The sequence below is a fragment of the Marmota marmota genome, unplaced genomic scaffold (genome assembly GCF_001458135.2).
Source record: "Marmota marmota marmota unplaced genomic scaffold, marMar, whole genome shotgun sequence".
Classification (NCBI taxonomy): domain Eukaryota; kingdom Metazoa; phylum Chordata; class Mammalia; order Rodentia; family Sciuridae; genus Marmota; species Marmota marmota.
In genome coordinates, this window is record NW_026000026.1 from 14,159,024 (window position 1) to 14,176,147 (window position 17,124).

Below are 17,124 nucleotides of genomic sequence, written 5' to 3' on the forward strand. Positions count from 1 at the left end.
TATATATATATATATATATATATATATATATATATATGAATACGAATTTGTACAGAGATCCTACGTGGCCTGCTAACTCTAAAATATTTATCTGGAATTTGCTTGAAAAGCTTGCAGACACTGCTTGAGGCTACTTCCCCTCATGTATTTGCCACATTTTGGCTTCCCGTTTATACTTGGAGTTTATTTCAAGGCCTTCCATTCTGTTTCATTTATCTCTTTGTCTTTTGCCAACTCCAAATACCACACTGTAATGAAAATGGCTGTTTTCATTAATGAAACTACATGAGTTAAAGGAAGGGGATTAGAAAATGCAGGGTACATTTTCAGAGTGGAAATGGAAAATTCATACTTGGATTCCTAATTGCCCTGACATTCACTAGAGGCATAGAGATTCAGAGTGCTCACAAAATGCGTTTGCCGTGCCCCAAGCAAGCGCTGGACCATGGAATTGGATTTTATTGATTAATTTGTAACTGTGTACAGTGCCGTACGAAGCATGAAACACTCAGAGATTTGTTCCCGGAAGCTTCCAGCAAATGGAACAATGGGCTGTGGCGCCCCAGGTGAAGGGAAATGAGCACGGGGGTGGCTGGAGGTTGTGTGGGAGAAGGGCACACTGCAACCCTGAACACCCAGTTGTCACCAAAGGGAGCATGATGGGGAGAAGCCAGGCCCCAAGCACAGGTCTGTGTGGTGGGTTTCCTCCCAGAGAGACGTCTGTCTGTCTGAGCCCAGGGCCTGTTCTTAATCATGGCACCATTTCCTTGACGATGAGCCTGCACACTTGACAACGAGAGCACAGCCTCCGAGGTGATGTGAACTGAGGCCAGCCCTGCAGACATGGCCTCAGTTCACGTGGCCTCTCCACCTGTGGCTGTGTCCTGTGTCCTGCTGGCTGTACAGCCCAGGTGCTGCTGTGTGGGTGCAGGGGCTGGGTTGTGCACCCTCTACTCCACTCCTTGGCTTTCGTTGACCCCGTGGAGTCCAGAGAGGAAGCGAGAGGGTGAGAACACCAGCTTTCCCCAGAGCACATGCGTGTGAGTCAGGCCTGTGTCCCACCACGCCTTCCATCTGCCCTCCCTAGAGAGTAGGGTAGCAGCATGGCAAATAGATTTCAGCCAGTTCCAAGTTCCCAATAGAAGCCTCACTTACCTCCTTTCTTGAATTTCCCACTGAACTCCAGTCAAAACTGATGTCCCTGATCTGGCGAGCCTGGCTGACTAGGCTTCAGGCCTCTGCTGGGCTGACCGGGCAAGAAGCCTCGTTCCTGCTCCGTGTCCATGAGGCCTGCGAACAGAGGCAACTACTGGGCTCCGGAGGGCCTGTCACATAGGCTCCATCCGAGACCTAAAGGGACACAGTGGGCAGAGGCGAGAGGAGCCAACAAGTTGAATTTAAAATCTTGGACCTTAAGTGGCAGCTTATTAAAAAAGACTTAGGTTACTAAAGAGCTCAAAGTGGCAAATTAGACATAAACACAAACCTGCATTGATCTTAAAGCAGTGAGATAATGTGAGAAGCAGAAGGGACTCCATGGTGCAGTCTCACCAGAGAAAAGGCACTTGCCCATCCAACAATGCCTCTTAAGCTGCCCAGGACCACTTCTTTGAGAAGTAGGGAGTTCACATTGCAACACCTGAGGCTGGGTTCCTGGGACCTAGGCCAGGGGGCTCTTAGGAGGCCTGGGAGGTGTGAGGAGGCAAACCTGGGTGAGTTTGAGGAACAAAGGCCTGATCCCATGGGAACTTGGGCACAAATTGCACCAGGCCAGCTTCTTGCTCAGAGGTAAAGAGCTGATCCATTAAGTCCTGCAACAGTTGGTCAATCAATGGCTTAGAGTCTTCCATACAAACTCCCCTAGGGGTAACACTGGCTCACACTGGCCAAGACAATCCTTTTGAGGCAGGGGCAAATATGTCCCCTGGACAACAGGGGGACAGATGTGCAGCCTGGGGAAGGTGTCTGATGGGCCACCAGCATTAGCCACGCCTTGGGAGTCTTGCTTGATTGTTGATGAAGGCCACTGTGCAGAAGTTGCCTGGCCAGGCTGAGGTCCCCAGTGGTTGCACAGAGAGCCTTCTGAGAGAATCCAGAAGAGAAAAAAAAGACCCTGTCTGAGTTGAACCAAAATACTGCTTAGAAAATAACACCAAGGTTCACTTTTCTCTCCCCAAGGGCAAAAGGAAGCAAATTCCACCTTGACTTGATGTAAATTCAGGGTGGAACTCTCCACCTTGATTTGATGCGGATTCAGGTGGGACTATCCCTGCAATCTCCAGTTAACTCTGACTGAGCTGAGTCCCTGTGGCTCAAACTGTGCCATTTTTTTTCAAATGATTTTTCATATTTACTTTTTAAAAATTTGTTCTAATTAGTTATTCATGACGGTAGAATGCAGTTTGACACATCATACATAAATGGAGCATAACTTCTCATTCCTCTGGTTGCACATGATGTACAATCACATCAGTTATGTAGTCATATATGTATATGGGTAATAATGTCTGATTCATTCTACTCTCCTTCTTACCCCATATCCCCTCCCCTCTCTTTACTCCCCTCTACCTAATCCAAAATAACTATATTCTTCCCTACCCCACCCTCTTTATTGTGAGTTAGCATCCGCCTATCAAGAAAACATTCGTTCTTTGGGTTTTTGAGATTGGCTTATTTCACTTAACAGGCAAATGCCATTATTTCATTCTTCTTTAAGGCCAAGTAATATCCTATTGTGTATACATACCACATTTTCTTTATCCATTCATCTATTGAAGGACACCTAGTTTGGTTCCATAGTTTAGCTATTGTGGGTTGAGCTGCTATATACATTGATGTGGCTGTGTCACTGCAGTATGCTGATTTTAAGTCCTTTGGGTATAAACCAAGGAGTGAGATAATTGGGTCAAATAGTGGCTCCATTCCAAGTTATTTTCTGAGGCATCTCCATACTGCTTTCCATAGTGGTTGCACCAATTTGCAGTCCCACCAGCAATATCTGAGTTTACCTTTTCCCCCACATCCTCGCCTACATTTGTGGTTGCTTGTATTCTTGATAATTGCCATTATGACTGGAGTGAGATGAAATCTTAGAGCAGTTTTAATTTGCATTTCTTTAATAGCTAGAGAGGTTTAACATTTTTTTCATATATTTGTTGATCTATTGTGTTTCTTCTTCTGTGAACATTTCAGTTCCTTTGCCCATTTATTGACTGGATTATTTGTTTTTTGGGGGGTGTTAAGTTTTTTGAGTTCTTTACATATTCTGGAGATTCATGCTCTATCTGAGGTGCAGGTGGTAAAGATTTTTCTCCCATTCTGTAGCCTCTCTCTTCACGTTATTGATTATTTCCTTTGCTGAGAAGGAGCTTCTTAGTTTCGCGTTCCTATACATCAGTGATGATTTAGGAAAATTAGAAAACTCTACCATTCACAATAACCTCAAAAAATAAAATAAAATACTTGGGAATCAATCTAACAAAAGAGGTGAAAGACCTCTACAATGAAAACTACAGAATACTAAAGAAAGAAATCAATAAAGACCTCAGAAGATGAAAAGATCTCCCTTGTTCTTGGATAGGTAGAATTAATATTGTCAAAATGGCCATAGTAGCAAAAGCACAATACAGATTTAATGAAATTCCTATTAAAATCCCAGTAACATTTCTTATAGAAATTGAAAAAGCAATCATGAAATTAATTTGGAAAAACAAGAGACCCAGAGTAGCCACAGCAATCCTTAGTGAGAAAAGTGAAGCAGGAGGCATCACAACACCAGAGCTTAAATTACACTACACAGCCACAGTAACAAAAACAGCATGGTATTGGCACCAAGACAGACATGTAGACCAATGGTACAGTGTGTAAGACATAGACACAAACCCACGTAAATACAGTCATTTCATTCTAGAAAAAGGTGCTAAGGGGCTGGGGTTATGGCTCAGGGGTAGAGCTCTTGCCTCACGTGCATGAGGCACTGGAATTGATCCTCATCACCACATAAAAATAAATAAATAAAGATATTGTGTTCATCTACAACTAAAAAAATATTTAAAAAGAAAAGAAAGGAAAGAAAAAGTGCCAAAAACATTCACTGGAGAAAATATAGCCTATTCAACAAACAGTGTTGGAAAAATTGGAAATCCATATGTAATAAAATGAAATTCAACCTCTATCTCTCACCTTGCATAAAACTCAATTCAAAGTGGATCAAAGACTCAGGCACCAGAACAGACATCCTGCACTTAATAGAAGAAAAAATAGGTCCAAATCTTCACCATGTTGGCCTAGGATCTGACTTTCTTAACAAGACTCCTAAAGTGCAGGAAGTAAAATCAAGAATCAACAAATGGGGTCATCATTATACAAAATACACATATGAAGACTTGAATTTGGTTGTCAACATGCCTTATATACAAACAGAGATATGAAACATTATGGTATATATGTGTATTAAGAATTGTAATGCAAAAAAAAGAGTACATGTATAATGGTATAATTTGGCGTGAACATACTTTATATACAGAGTTATGAAAAATTGTGCTGTATATGTGTAATAAGGAGTGTAATGCATTCCACTATTGTCATGTAATAATAAAAAAAAAGAATCAACAAATGGGATGGATTCAAACCAAACTGTGTCATTCTTTAATACCCGCAGGAATGTGGCAGTCACCTGCTGACTCAGGCAAAGGTGACTTACAGCACTGAATTCTCTGCACATGACTCACCTCCCTTTCTCCGTTTGTCTCTGCACCACTTTGAAATCACTCTCTACTCATCCCTGCCAAAACCCCAGTTGGATTAGGCTTTGTGATTAACCTCTCCTCCCAATCTGGCTCAGAGAGATCTTTCTGGAACCTGTGGTCTTGACCAGCAGGGAAGCCTGCTTCAAAGAAGGAGCTAAATGCCCTGGGTAGTAACAGTTCCTGCCCCAGGAAGGGAAGACAAGCTTGTCCCAGAGAAACCGTGCAAGTCTGGACACAAAGCCACTCTCTCATTGTTGCTGCCAGGAAAAGCCAACACACAAGACACATTCTGCATATCTTATTTAACATTCTACAGGCAGCCCTGGGGATCAGGAGACTGTGGCCACATCCAGGCAGCAGCTCAGATAAACAAAGGCAAGTGGCCATGCAGGTTTCCTCACCTTCTCCCTAGCAGGTTCTGAGAACCATGGGAGTCTAATTCTTGTGAACTGAGACAAAGTGGGTTCTTGTATTTGACCAGGGAGCTCGAAGCAGTACACAGATCTTTCAAAAGAGCTTAGTGCACATGGCAGATACTCTTCTCAGTTCCTTTGCCTGCAAGATGGGGTGCTTGACTAGATGGTATGTTATAGGGTTGCACATTGCTTTAAGTAGATTATTGTGAGCCTGTATCCTAATAAGTACATATTTGTTCATTTGCAAATTATGCAAACATTTTCCTCTATATCACGATACATAGCGTGCATCTCAGAAGTCTTGTTCCAGTGGGAATGATGAGGTTCAGAGGAGGGTAAGTGTGAGTAGAAGCCCTGGATTCTCACACCTTCTCCCTCTGGGAGGTGAATACTTTGTTTGGGGGACCACAAGATCACATAATCCAGAAGAGCTCCTCCTCATGGACCTCTACACGTGTGCTGTCCATTGTGGTAGTCACTGCCACTTGTGTCTGTTTAAATTAATTAAAATGACAAAATTTAAAGCCTGATTTCTCAGACACACTGACTACATGTTAAAATGCTCAACAGCCACAGGATTTAGTGGCCATGACACTGGTCAATGCAGATTACAGAACATCTTCATGGGGGGGTCTGTTCAGCAAGAAGGGAGGCCACCAGTTCAGGGCTTCCTCATAGCAGCTGACCTTCCCAAAGTCTGACTCAGCGATGTGGGAGCTTCATGAAGCACTATATGGCTTAGTCCCTCCTGTGTCCTGGGTGGGGATGAGGGCTGCGGGTAGCAGGGTTGCTCCAAGCTGACCAGCGAGAGTCCAGCTGAGTTCTCCCAGGGTTGTCCCTGACTTGTGGGGCACGTGCTCTCCAGGCTTGTTCCTGCACATGTGCTTCTCTGTCCTGCAGGTACGAAGGGAATTTCTGGCAGAGCCGTGCTCCCTCGAGAACCAGCAGACTGCGCAAGCCCCCATGGGTGCCAAGAAGTTGTCCCCGTCTCCGACTGGAGGGGCCAGAGCCACATGGGATCCTCAAGAACTCAGGTAAAGCTCCCCTTGGAAGTGAACCCAGATTGGACAGATGGCTGGAATGTAGGGTGCATGGTAGCTAGCCCAGCTCTAGCAGGGACAGTGTCAAAGTGGATGTCTGTGAGATAATGAGAGGGACCGTGAGGAGACAGAGCCTCCCACACTGAGCAGTCCATGCACATCCTGGAGTCAGGTCCTTACTGAGCAGAGTCCCTCCAGAGCCTGGGACAACAGGAACCAGACATCTGAGTGGTTCTGTGAGAGCCACTGCTGAGATGATCGCCTGGGAGGCAGGGAGAGCTGCCCTCCCCACGCCCAGAAGGAAAGTACGGGAGCTCTGGAGGCTGCTTCCTGGAAGGGGCTTTTCTAAGCTGCAAAGGCTGAGAACCAGGGCAAGTCACTTACCTTCTCTGGACCCCTGTGTCCCCTCCCTTTCCCCTCTTCCCAGCAGCAATGAGCCCAGCCTGGGCCTTGCTTGCCGAGGGTTAACTGAGAAGATGAAGACCATTTGTGAGAGGCTGCAGGCCCCATCTGGCCAGCGGTGACTGCATTACCATCCTTCTGTGACTGATGTTTACCTCTTTGGTTCAAAGCCTGCCCCGGGACCATGTCTGAAGACTGAGGTTTTTGGTCTTGGGGACGTGTGTGGAGCACCTTCTCTTCCACTTTTGGGCAGCTCCAATGGCCCCTGCAGGCAGAGGGCACTTGCTCCCCTTCCTTCCTCCATTCGTCAGCCCCCCAAACCCTCTGTGGTGGTGGAGGACGAAGACCAATGTTTTGTTACCCAGAATTTAAATCAAGGCAGGTGTTTGCTCTAGTAGTTGGATGGAGAGTTGTAAAGGCAAAAGATATGTTTTAAGGAATGTGAAGGTCCTTATTCCCATGGGGAATAGGGTGAGGGGAGGTGGAAGTGCACTCAAGGTGCCCAGCGCTGCTCTTTCTCGCCCTCATCTGCATCGTGTTGCTCCTTATTCCATGGCGCTCACACTGGGCTCTGCCTGGTGACCCCTACCCCAACCACGGAGATGCCTCAAGGCCAAATGCTGCTCTGCACACCAGCCCCAGACTGCAGGCTCCCACACCAAGCGCCAAAGAACACAGTGCAACTCTTTGCTTTGTCACGGGGCCTTCCTGTGACTGTGGCAGGTGACATCAGTGTCACCTCTGTGCTTTCTAGACACTATGCGTGCCCACTTCCCTCTCTCTCAGAGCCTTTTCCACCTGTACCTACCACTGGGCATCCAGGTCCAGCCTGGCACTCTGAATGGTAGGTCACAGCTCAGAGCCCCTGGAAGGTGAGGAGTTGGGTGGGACTTCTGGGGCATGGGGGCCCCATGTGTGAGGGGAGCCCCATGGGTATCATGGTCCCGTGGCCAGCTCCTTGATTTTTGTCTCCATGGACCCTGCCTTCACCTCTCTTCCATCAAGTCCAGTTCTTGAATCTTCTGTTAGGTGGGTGTGGAACTATAGTGACAGCTGTGACAGGTCACCTGCTGAGGCACTGGCAGGGTGGCAGGCACAGCTCTGTAGGTCAGGGAGGTTTCCAGTGGGTCCCAGTGTGGATCTCATTGGACCATCTGGAACTCTGCCAGTTGACCCAAATGATGGAAGTCCCCCACCAACTAGCTCCCTTCCCAGCACCTTAAAGACAGCTTCATCCAGGAAACTCCTGCGGCCTCTGTTTCCATTTTTGGGCTCTTCACTGTGCCCCTGAAGGGGAGGGAAGAAGATAATCCCTGCTCTGATGAATGGGATGGTGGGTGAAGCCAGGAGAACCAACTGACTCTCCTTTGCTCCCATCTTACTGGGAATGACATTGTGGCCAGTCAGCTTCCATGTGGGGTCTCTGACGGTATGGCATTGTCCCCTGTCCAGTGCCTCAGCCATACAATCAGAGACCAATGCCTCCTGTGACTCACTGAGAGGTCAGGGGAGCTATGTAACTTATGCTGAGTGCAGTGCCCAGTGTGACGCTTGATAATAAGGGTCTTTGCTATTGAGTGGAGGACCAGGCCACTTGTGGGCGTGTTGGGGGAGAGACACGCAGGGGAAGTTCTCTTTGGGGACAGGGGGCTTCTTCTGGAAAGCTGGGTGTGGGAGAACAAGGCAGAGGCTTTCTAGATGGGGATGGGACAAACGCAGGCTCATGGCCAGAGGGGAGGATTCTAGGGAGGACTCTGGGGAGGGAAGGGGGAGTGTGAGGCCCTGTGCAACGGGCAGCAGCTACTGGGCATTTCTACTGGGGTTCTTAGGTTGCTGTAAGAAATCACCATACACCTGGTGGCTTGAAGCAACTAAACCTTATTCTCTTTCAGTCTGGAGTCCAGGAGCCTCCCAGACCCTCCAGGGGTTCTGAGGAGGACACTCCCTTCCTCTCCAAGTTGGCTCTGGGCGTTCCTTGTTTTGTGGTCACATCATTCCAATCTTGGCTTCATTTCCACATGGCTTCCTCCCTGTGTCACCATGGGTCAGACCTCCCTCTGACTTTTTCAGTGTCATTGGATTTAGGCTGCACACTAAATCCCACTTGGTCTCATCTTGAGAACCTTGAACTGATTCCTTCTGCAAAGTCAATCAACCAACCATAGAAGTGACCTTTTGCCTAGTAAGGCCACTTCTGGAGGAGCTTTGGGTTAGGACTTGGGGGGCACTATTCAACCTGCTTTATGATTTCTCCCCATCAAAACTAGTGGAAATGATCTTAAAGTGTGTTTCTAAACGAACGACACGGACACGGCGTGTACAAGAGTGTGCATCATCCGGGCTCTCAATGTTTGTCGGCTGTTTTTGCAGAACCTTAATTATAAACCTAAACCATAAAAACAGACATGTTCTTGCCCCCTGCAGGACGTGTTCCACACTCTGGGGAGCGGTAGTGTAGTAGCTTCTCTCCTGATGGCTGTGGGACCCATCAGTTCCCTTTAGGGAGAAGACCTGTGGCTGGCTGCCCGGGCATGGCAGGGCCTTTGGTGTGGCTATGCACACAGCTTTACCCCCTGGCCACAGCCATAGGACGGGGCTGGGCCAAAGCAAGTGGTGCCTGCTCTGTCTGCTTCTCCTCGGTGGTAGATCCTACACGGCTTCCGTTGCAGGCGCTGCCTCTTCCTATCAGGTGCACACACCTGGCTCGCTTGGGGTGACCTAGAAACCCTGAGACACGCAGATAGCCTTTCACTGTCCTTTCCTCCCTTCTTCCCCTTAAAAGCCTCAGGGCAGAGTCCTGTGCCCACCTAGCAGGGCCTGTGGAAGAGCCCCAGAGGTCCTGAGGCTCCCTCCCTTTGGGGGAACTAGTTTCTATACATTTCCTGTCTTGATACCAGCACTTCATGGCTTTGTCACACCATGATCCCAAGAGCAAGGTGAGGTCCTAGTGAGGAATGTGTCCATACCTCAACAGAAATAAAACCTGAATATAGAGATAGGAAAGCAGGGGCCAACCATCGTCAACTCCTGTTGGGAGCATAGGTCCCCCTGCCCACGCAGGTGACAATGCCCAGGAAACAGCCTTCAGTGGTGACAAATGTCTGTGCTTTCATTTTTATTATTTGAGCAGCAGGTTGAGCTAGAAGCCTGTGTCCCTGGTGCCCCTTTTCAAAGGCCTCCCACTCCAGCAATTATAAAGGACGGGGAGAATGGGCATTGAGGGGCAGGAGGAGCCTGCAGATGTGTTGGAAGCCATGGCCCGGGGAGTATTAATCACCTCCCATTCCTTATTGAAGTGTCAGAGGGGGACTAGGGAAGGCTGATCGTGCCGCCTGCAAGCTGGGGTCCACAGCTCGTGATGGACATGGAGTCCGAGGGAAAAAGAAAGAGTGCATCAAAATAAATGCCGCCTGGAAACCAAAGGGGCCAGAGGAGTTTATTACCACCACCTGCCAATATCAATATTTCACAGCAGAGTGACAGGCACGCCGAAGGCTCTGGGTGTTTGAAGACAAAGTGTTGTGACTTCAAAGGAACCTAAAGCTGGGCCTTGGTTGCCCCCATTTACAGACAACTTGCTTGGAGCTTCTTTGACCTGGCAGGTCCTGGAGGGGAGATCAGAGCCGACCCCCGGCTGGAGAGTCCCTTCACTCTGTGTGTGTGTGTTTGGGGGTGAGGGAGGATGACCGATTTCCCACTGCAGGACAGGGAGGCGTGATCTGGCCTAGGTGACCCGTGATGCTGTAACTTGGGAAGCTTGATGGAGTTCAACAAAGATATTGACAATGACCTTTGGGGAAGGGGAATTGGCCAATTAAAAGGTAGGAAAAACATCAATCTCAGCCCGGATACACCAACAAGATGAGGAAGACATTTACAAACAGTGCTCAGGAACATCTGTGTCCAGGGGCTGCAATATGTCCTAACCAATTTTTTTTTCTGGTCTTCTTTATGTTTTGGAGACTCTTCCTGTCAATAACTTAGGAAGATGAGAGAGAGGATGTTTTTTAAAAAAATGTTTTTTTTCAAAAGATGTTTAATTTCTCTCTTCTCCAAACTATTCCAATAGCTTGGTGCTAATCATTGGAATTAACAGATGGCTCGGTGGTGAAGTCATCTGCAAGCAGAAGGCCAGAGGAGTTATGAAGGATAAAGACCTAATTTATGAGATTTTACATTAATTAGAGCCCATGAGACACTCCTGAGAACGTGTTTTCTTTCTTAAACCTAAACCGAGTAGACCATCCTGGCCAAGTCTCCAACAAGGGATCCGACGGGGCTGACTAGAACTTTCTGTTCAGTTACTAAGCACTGTGGGCTCACCAGGCACCCCAGCTAAATGTGGAACGTGCAGGCATATCATTGATTTTTTTCATATCACGGTTTCAAAGAACGCTGTTCATTGGCCACATTCACTGGAGTGTCAGGCTGTGTGTGCACTGGGTTGGGGGCCACTCACTGAAGGGACTGGCTCTTGTATATGAAGCCATTGAATGTCCCAAGGAAAGCAAGCATCTGCCTTAGACTCTAAATTGTCTGTATGGGATACCCCAGTCGGGAGGTGTGCCAGCTAAACCACGGCATAGGAGACCCTTATCTAAATTCAGACCTCCTCCACTCTCTTTCTCTGCTTTCCATAGCATCCATACAAGCCCTTCACATTAATTTTCACAGTGTAATATACAGGAGTCCCCTCTGACCCACAGCTCTACCCTCCACTGTTTAATTACCCGCCATCAACTAACTGTGGTCTGAAAATGTTAAATGAAAAATTCCAGAAATAAGCCATTTGGAAGTTTTAAATAGCTTTTATTCAGTCTGTTGCTATTGTGGTTCTATTTCGTCATGTGTTATTATGGTTGATCTCTTAGTATGCCTAATTTACAAATTAAACTTTATGGTAGGTAGGTTTGTATAAGAAAAAGCAGAGTTTTTATATGGGGCTTGGTGTTGTCTACAGTTCCCCAGCCACTGGGCTCCTGCAAGATGTCCCCTGTGGATAAGGGGCTGCTGTAAATTGGCCACCAAATGTTAAGAGACATGAAGTTGATGAACTGACCATTGGAAACCTGTGTGATTCACACTCCTTGGCAGAGTCAGACTGGGTGACAAATGAACAAGAGAGAACGAGGCAGGGTGACAACTCCAAGAGGGAGGTGGCTGCCCCAGGCTTAATGAAAAGTCCCTGGAAAACCGATGAAGTGCTATAATGTGTTTTTTGGTGAAAAAAAAAAATCCTTCTTGAAGTTCTTGCTATGAAAATAAATAGGAAGTGAGGTGCCGCTGCTTGGACCACCCCACAATTTTGTGTAAAAATGTACTCTGTCCTCATCAAATGATGAACTCTAGTTGATCACAACAATTAGCTCAAAGCTTGCCATCAGAACCTGAGGCTGAGGGTTCATTTTGATTTGATGTTTGTGGGCGTGACAGCTTATTTTCACAACTTTTGTTTTCATTGATTTTTTAGGACAAATTCTCAGATGTTAATTCCCTCCTACTTATTGTGGAATTTTGGTTCCCAATGTGGATGGGTTAATTTTACCTAGTGTCCCCTAGTTGCAATGATCGGAGTTAATTAGGACACTGTTTATCAAGTTGACAGGCATCTCTGCTGCCTTGTACCCAGGTTGCCCAGCTGACCTTGTAGCTTATAGAATCGCCACCCTCAATCTTACAGATCATCTGATGCCACCCCAGTTTTGTAGATGAAAGCTCTGGGGAGATGAAGGTAGCCCTGAGCATGTGTTTTCTAGCCCGGAATCCTCTATGACATTGGAGTGGGACCATGTTTCAAAGGTGGTGGATCTCATTTCCAAGGCCAGTCTGTAAGGCAAAAATCATCTGGAGTCACAATTATCTTTGAAAATCCCGCAGATCCACCATCAGGGTATGTGTGCAGAACTCTTAACAGAAGTGTTCACACACACACTATGTTTGAGGCCCACCAAGATAAAAGGAGGAAAGCAAAAAGGCCGTCCATCTGAAGAGGAACACGCCTCCCACAGAAGAGGACCGTGAGATTCTCAAGTGCTCCTGCTTTGCTGCCAGGCAGGAGCTATTTGGTTTTAGCATTAAACCTCTAAAACTGTGTTGGCATCCTAATGGATTGGGTTGTTGTGCTGGGGATTAAGCAAGGTAATGGAGTTGTGTCCGCCTGGGTCAGGGGAGGGCCATGGGGCCCAGGGGGGTTTCTACCCTCACCTGGAACACCAGAAGATACCTGCTTGGGCATGGGTGCAATTCCCTGCCTCCTTGTGAGTGCTCCATGCCAACTTGAGCCAGCTGGCACCAGGTGGCCAAAGACCACCCCTTCGACCTGCTGGGGAAAGTCCCCCCGCAAACCTTGCCTTGAAAAGTTCTTTTCACTGTCTCTTCCCTTAGTCAGGGTCTCACTGGAGAAAGCAGCCTTGCTTCTGTGGTGCACGTGCCTGTGCCAGCTCACGTGCCCTTGTGTTATTTTTCCATTAGAGAAAGCCACTGAAATCCCACAGATCCACACAAAGAGCTGACCCCACCTGAGCAAGAGCCCCCACGACTCTCCTTTGTTGTGGGTACACGATTCGGACGAGGCCACTGCTCTGAATGAGTGTTCTCTTTCCAGAGCGTGGGCGGTGGGGTGAAGGCCAGCATGGCAGTTCTCTGGGACCAGGAGGGGGAATGTTCTCTCTCTGAGAGCTCAAAACCCCTCTGTACACAGCCTCGTTACAGTTCTCTTGACATCACAGTTATTGACCCTGGGCTGCAAAAAGAATCTCATAATTAGGTTTGCCCTGTTTTTGTGTTTGAATGCACATCTCTTTCTGGCTGATGACATACCAGCTTTTTATTATTATTATTATTGAAATCCCTGTGTTAAAAGGACCTGTTCCATTAACTGAGACCGGTTCTATTTACTCCGATGCTGGGATACATTAAAACATTCCGTGGTATAAAGAGTGCTCTTATACATTTCCTTAGAAACGCATTTTGTGGAACTGAACAGAGAACATTGATGTGGTTGAGGTTAATTATTTGGGCTTTTGCTGGGCACATTGGAAGTCGTGCCGCTTCTCCCGGTACACAGACTAAAATTGGAACACTGAAGAAGAGCCGAGCATGGCCCTGTGCCCGGATGACACATCTGAAGTCATATTGATTGAGGGAGATGTTTTATTGAACGATAAGAACTACATTGAGTTTATGGTTTTGCAATTTCCTGCAGCTGGCGTGGCTTATAACAGTAAACACCGTGAGGTTTGGGACCACAGTTCCAAGGGAGGTTTTAGAAAACTCTCAAAAATCTAGGAAGCTCATCCACATTTCACCCCCTCACAAACTTGTGTAACTTTCATTCTCGTTGTGCAGACAGACAAACTGAGGCTCAGAGAGGCATTGGTGCCTGCTTGGTGAGTGTGGTGGTTGTTGGCATGGATTCATGTCACTCACGACCCCCTTCAGCAGCCCCGTTGTGCCCATCGGTCGCTCGCCTGTGAACTTACTCACTGGTTTTTTCCTACTCGGTCACTTACAGAAAGCTAAATACATAAAATCAATGTTTGCCACCATTAAAAACAAAAGCCAATACCTAATGCCATGAAGGGAACGTTACAAAGATTAAAACACCGCAGTGTACTTGGGTCAATAAATTCCAGTGGGAATCTGTTGTGAACTGAAGTCCATGAACTCTAGGGACATTCCCTTTGCTAGAAAGAGATCGGGAGAGCCAGGGAGACCTCACAGCCATGTCGGTGTCCAGTTAAGGCTTCCTTCTTTCCATAATCAGAAGAGTAACATAAAATTGGCAACTGTGCCATTTAGATTTAGTTAACTCTGTGCCTGTGAACCACCTAAGATCATGCCTCTCTCTGGCCCCCTTGGGGGTCCCTTTCCTGGGGCTCTCCTGTTCCTCTATGTCCCTTTTTCTCTGTCCATAAGATGGTCTTGGGCTTCTTTTGCTGATCTAGTATTCCGTAGGCTCCAGCAGAACTTTGCCTTGCATAGTTTTAAACCCTACATTCAACACAGCTGATGGCAGGGGTCACAGGGACATCCTGCCAAGCCCTCCTTGAAGAGTCCTCTTTCTTGGGCTCACTGGGGTGGCATTCCCAGCACAGCTTTGGAAGTGCAGGTTCAAGTTCTGAGGTACTGTGTGGGTGCCCGCAGTAGGCGAGCTGCCCGTGCCGAGGGGGTGGTATGTGCCCGAAGGTGAGAGATGACCTGTGCAACCAGGGCTTACAGGCTCTGGGGGCCACCTGCAGGGACCCCAGGCCTTTATGGGAGCCTGATCTTTCTCCTGAAATCAAAGGGGACCCAAGGCACGATTAGGGCAGGGGCAGATCATCACATTTGGGTTTTGCAAAGATCACCATTGGCACAAGGTACCAGGGCGGTGGAGGACAGAGCAGGAACAAGGAGGCTGCTGATGGTGGCCAAACCTGTTCACCCTTAAAAGGAGCTTGGAAAAAAGTGGTGCTCCACCCAGAGGAACAATACTTGTGGTCATGGACAGATCTTTTTCCAATACATTGTAATATGGTAGGTGAGGCTGGCGCCCACCGTGGCCCCATCTGCAGCCCACCACCCTCTTCAGATAGAACTGCTCAACCTACAGTGGTGGAACCCCAGGGACCCCTGTGTATCACATTGAACAATGCACCATTTCTACTCAAAGAGAGGTTGTTACTCCATACCCCTGACTGCCCATCTATTTCAAGCTGGGGACCAGGGACAGAGCCTCTGGGTGGAAGGTTTTGGGATGTCACTCTTCTCTGCTGACTGGGAGACTGGGTGTCTCCTGTGCTTCATTCTACATGAGGTAGATGTAGAATGCTTCCTATTGCCTCAGCCCAAGTAGAGGGTCCCTCTGGGGAAGACCCTGGAGGAGAATCACTGTGAGAAGGGGTCTCTGAGCACCATGTTGTACCTTTCTTATAAGACTCTGAACTGGTCTCAGATTTTAGCTTCTTCACCCCCTTTCCCCAGTCTCACGGGGCTTCATCTTCTGACCCCACAATGGGGGGTGGCCTGGGGGCTGCCCACCTGCTTTGCTTCTCCCGGGGTCTGCTCCTCTTCTGGCACAGGTAACATCCAGGGAGAGAGAACATGGAGAGTCGATGAGACTATTTTTCTTTTTAGTTCACAGAGAAGTTGAGTTTCTCTTGACCAAACTTTAAGTCCACTGGGCACAATTTGATGTTCTCTCCAAATATTAATAGATTTGTTCCTCAGCAGAGGCACGATGTCTCAGCCTGCTCTGGGAGAGTCTTGTCACTGTAAAGGACACAGAGCCACGCAGGACTTCCTCTGTGCCTAGCCAATTCATTAGAACCAGTTAGCAATTTGCAAAAGAGATTAATTGATTTGCAGGCTGCTGAGCCCCGAGTGTTACTCAGTTACCTCCCAGCAAGCTCAGAGAGGCCTGGCCTCCTGGGAACTCAGAAAGCAAACAGCAATATGTGAGCTTTCTTCAAAGGCTGAAACGTCCTCATTCCTTATGATAAACAGAAGCCAGAGAAATGAATTTCTCAGCCCCTCCTGGCTTAGGGTGGGATTTGGGGCCACAGTCTAGACTCCCTGGATAAAATGAGAAGGCTCACGGAGCTGTGACTATCAATATGATAGCATGTTTCTTTTTTAAAGCTCTTATTATTCCCAGATACCCTGGTTGTTATCTTATTTTGAAATGTTGCTCTGGAGGCGGAAGTTTAAGTCCTTCATACCTGTGTTATGAAGAACTCTTTGGGTTGGGAAGAAAAGAGACTAAATTCAAATTTGCCTGGAAAAGAAAGAAAGAAAAGTAAATAAGTAAATAATTCTCTCACATAACAGAGAGTGAGATGGCTTCAGGTCTGGCTGGATCCAGAGTTCCCTTGGATGTCAGCAGGACTCAGTTTCTCTCTGTTTCTTGGCAACTCTCGACCTGACCCATCTTTCCATGTCTATGTGAGCTGGTCACTTTCCATAAACCAAGTCCCCAAACTGAATCTCACTGGCCCTTGGCCCTTGAGAGGCCTGGCCTGGGGTATCCTTATACCGAGGGAGGGGTTGGGGCCACCTCTGCTATAGCCATAAGGAGTAAAGGAGCAATGATCCCCAGCAGAACACAATGTAAACTGAGAACTGTTTCTTTCTCCTGGTTTAATGTAATGAAGCAAGTACATGGGAGCAGCTGAGCCCCTACAGCCCCTGAAGAGAGGAAAAAGCGAAGGAGCTTAGGGACTGGCGGCGGACCCAGAGTCACCCAGCCTGAGGTTCACGGGCAATTACTAGGGCCTCTCTATGCCAGGCAATGTGTGGGCGCAGGGGACAGAAAAATGGGGACATGACATGGCCCCTGTCCTCTGGGAGAGCCCAGCCTGGCAAGGGGAGCCGGCACAGACCGGTAAACAAGTCATTACAGATGCGGCGCAGTGAGCTGGCTTCCAAAGGAGGGATGCTGACAGGGCCGGCTGCAGGGAGCAGGCAGAGCTGCCTAAAGAGGAACAGAACAAGGAGGGCCCGCGCTCCCCAGGCTCCCAGCCCAAGGCCCCTCGCCCG

The 17,124-nt window shown here is 47.8% G+C and overlaps 1 protein-coding gene across 3 annotated transcripts in view; it reads left to right on the forward strand.

Annotated features, from left to right (window-relative positions):
- Window positions 1-17,124, forward strand: part of Znf831 (zinc finger protein 831) — a 104,192-nt gene that overhangs the window by 54,920 nt on the left and 32,148 nt on the right. For all 3 annotated transcript variants that reach the window (XM_048810895.1, XM_048810896.1, XM_048810894.1), the window contains one exon: window positions 6,065-6,198. In XM_048810895.1, coding sequence (XP_048666852.1) covers window positions 6,065-6,198 — 134 coding nt within the window. The remainder of the gene's footprint in view (window positions 1-6,064; window positions 6,199-17,124) is intronic.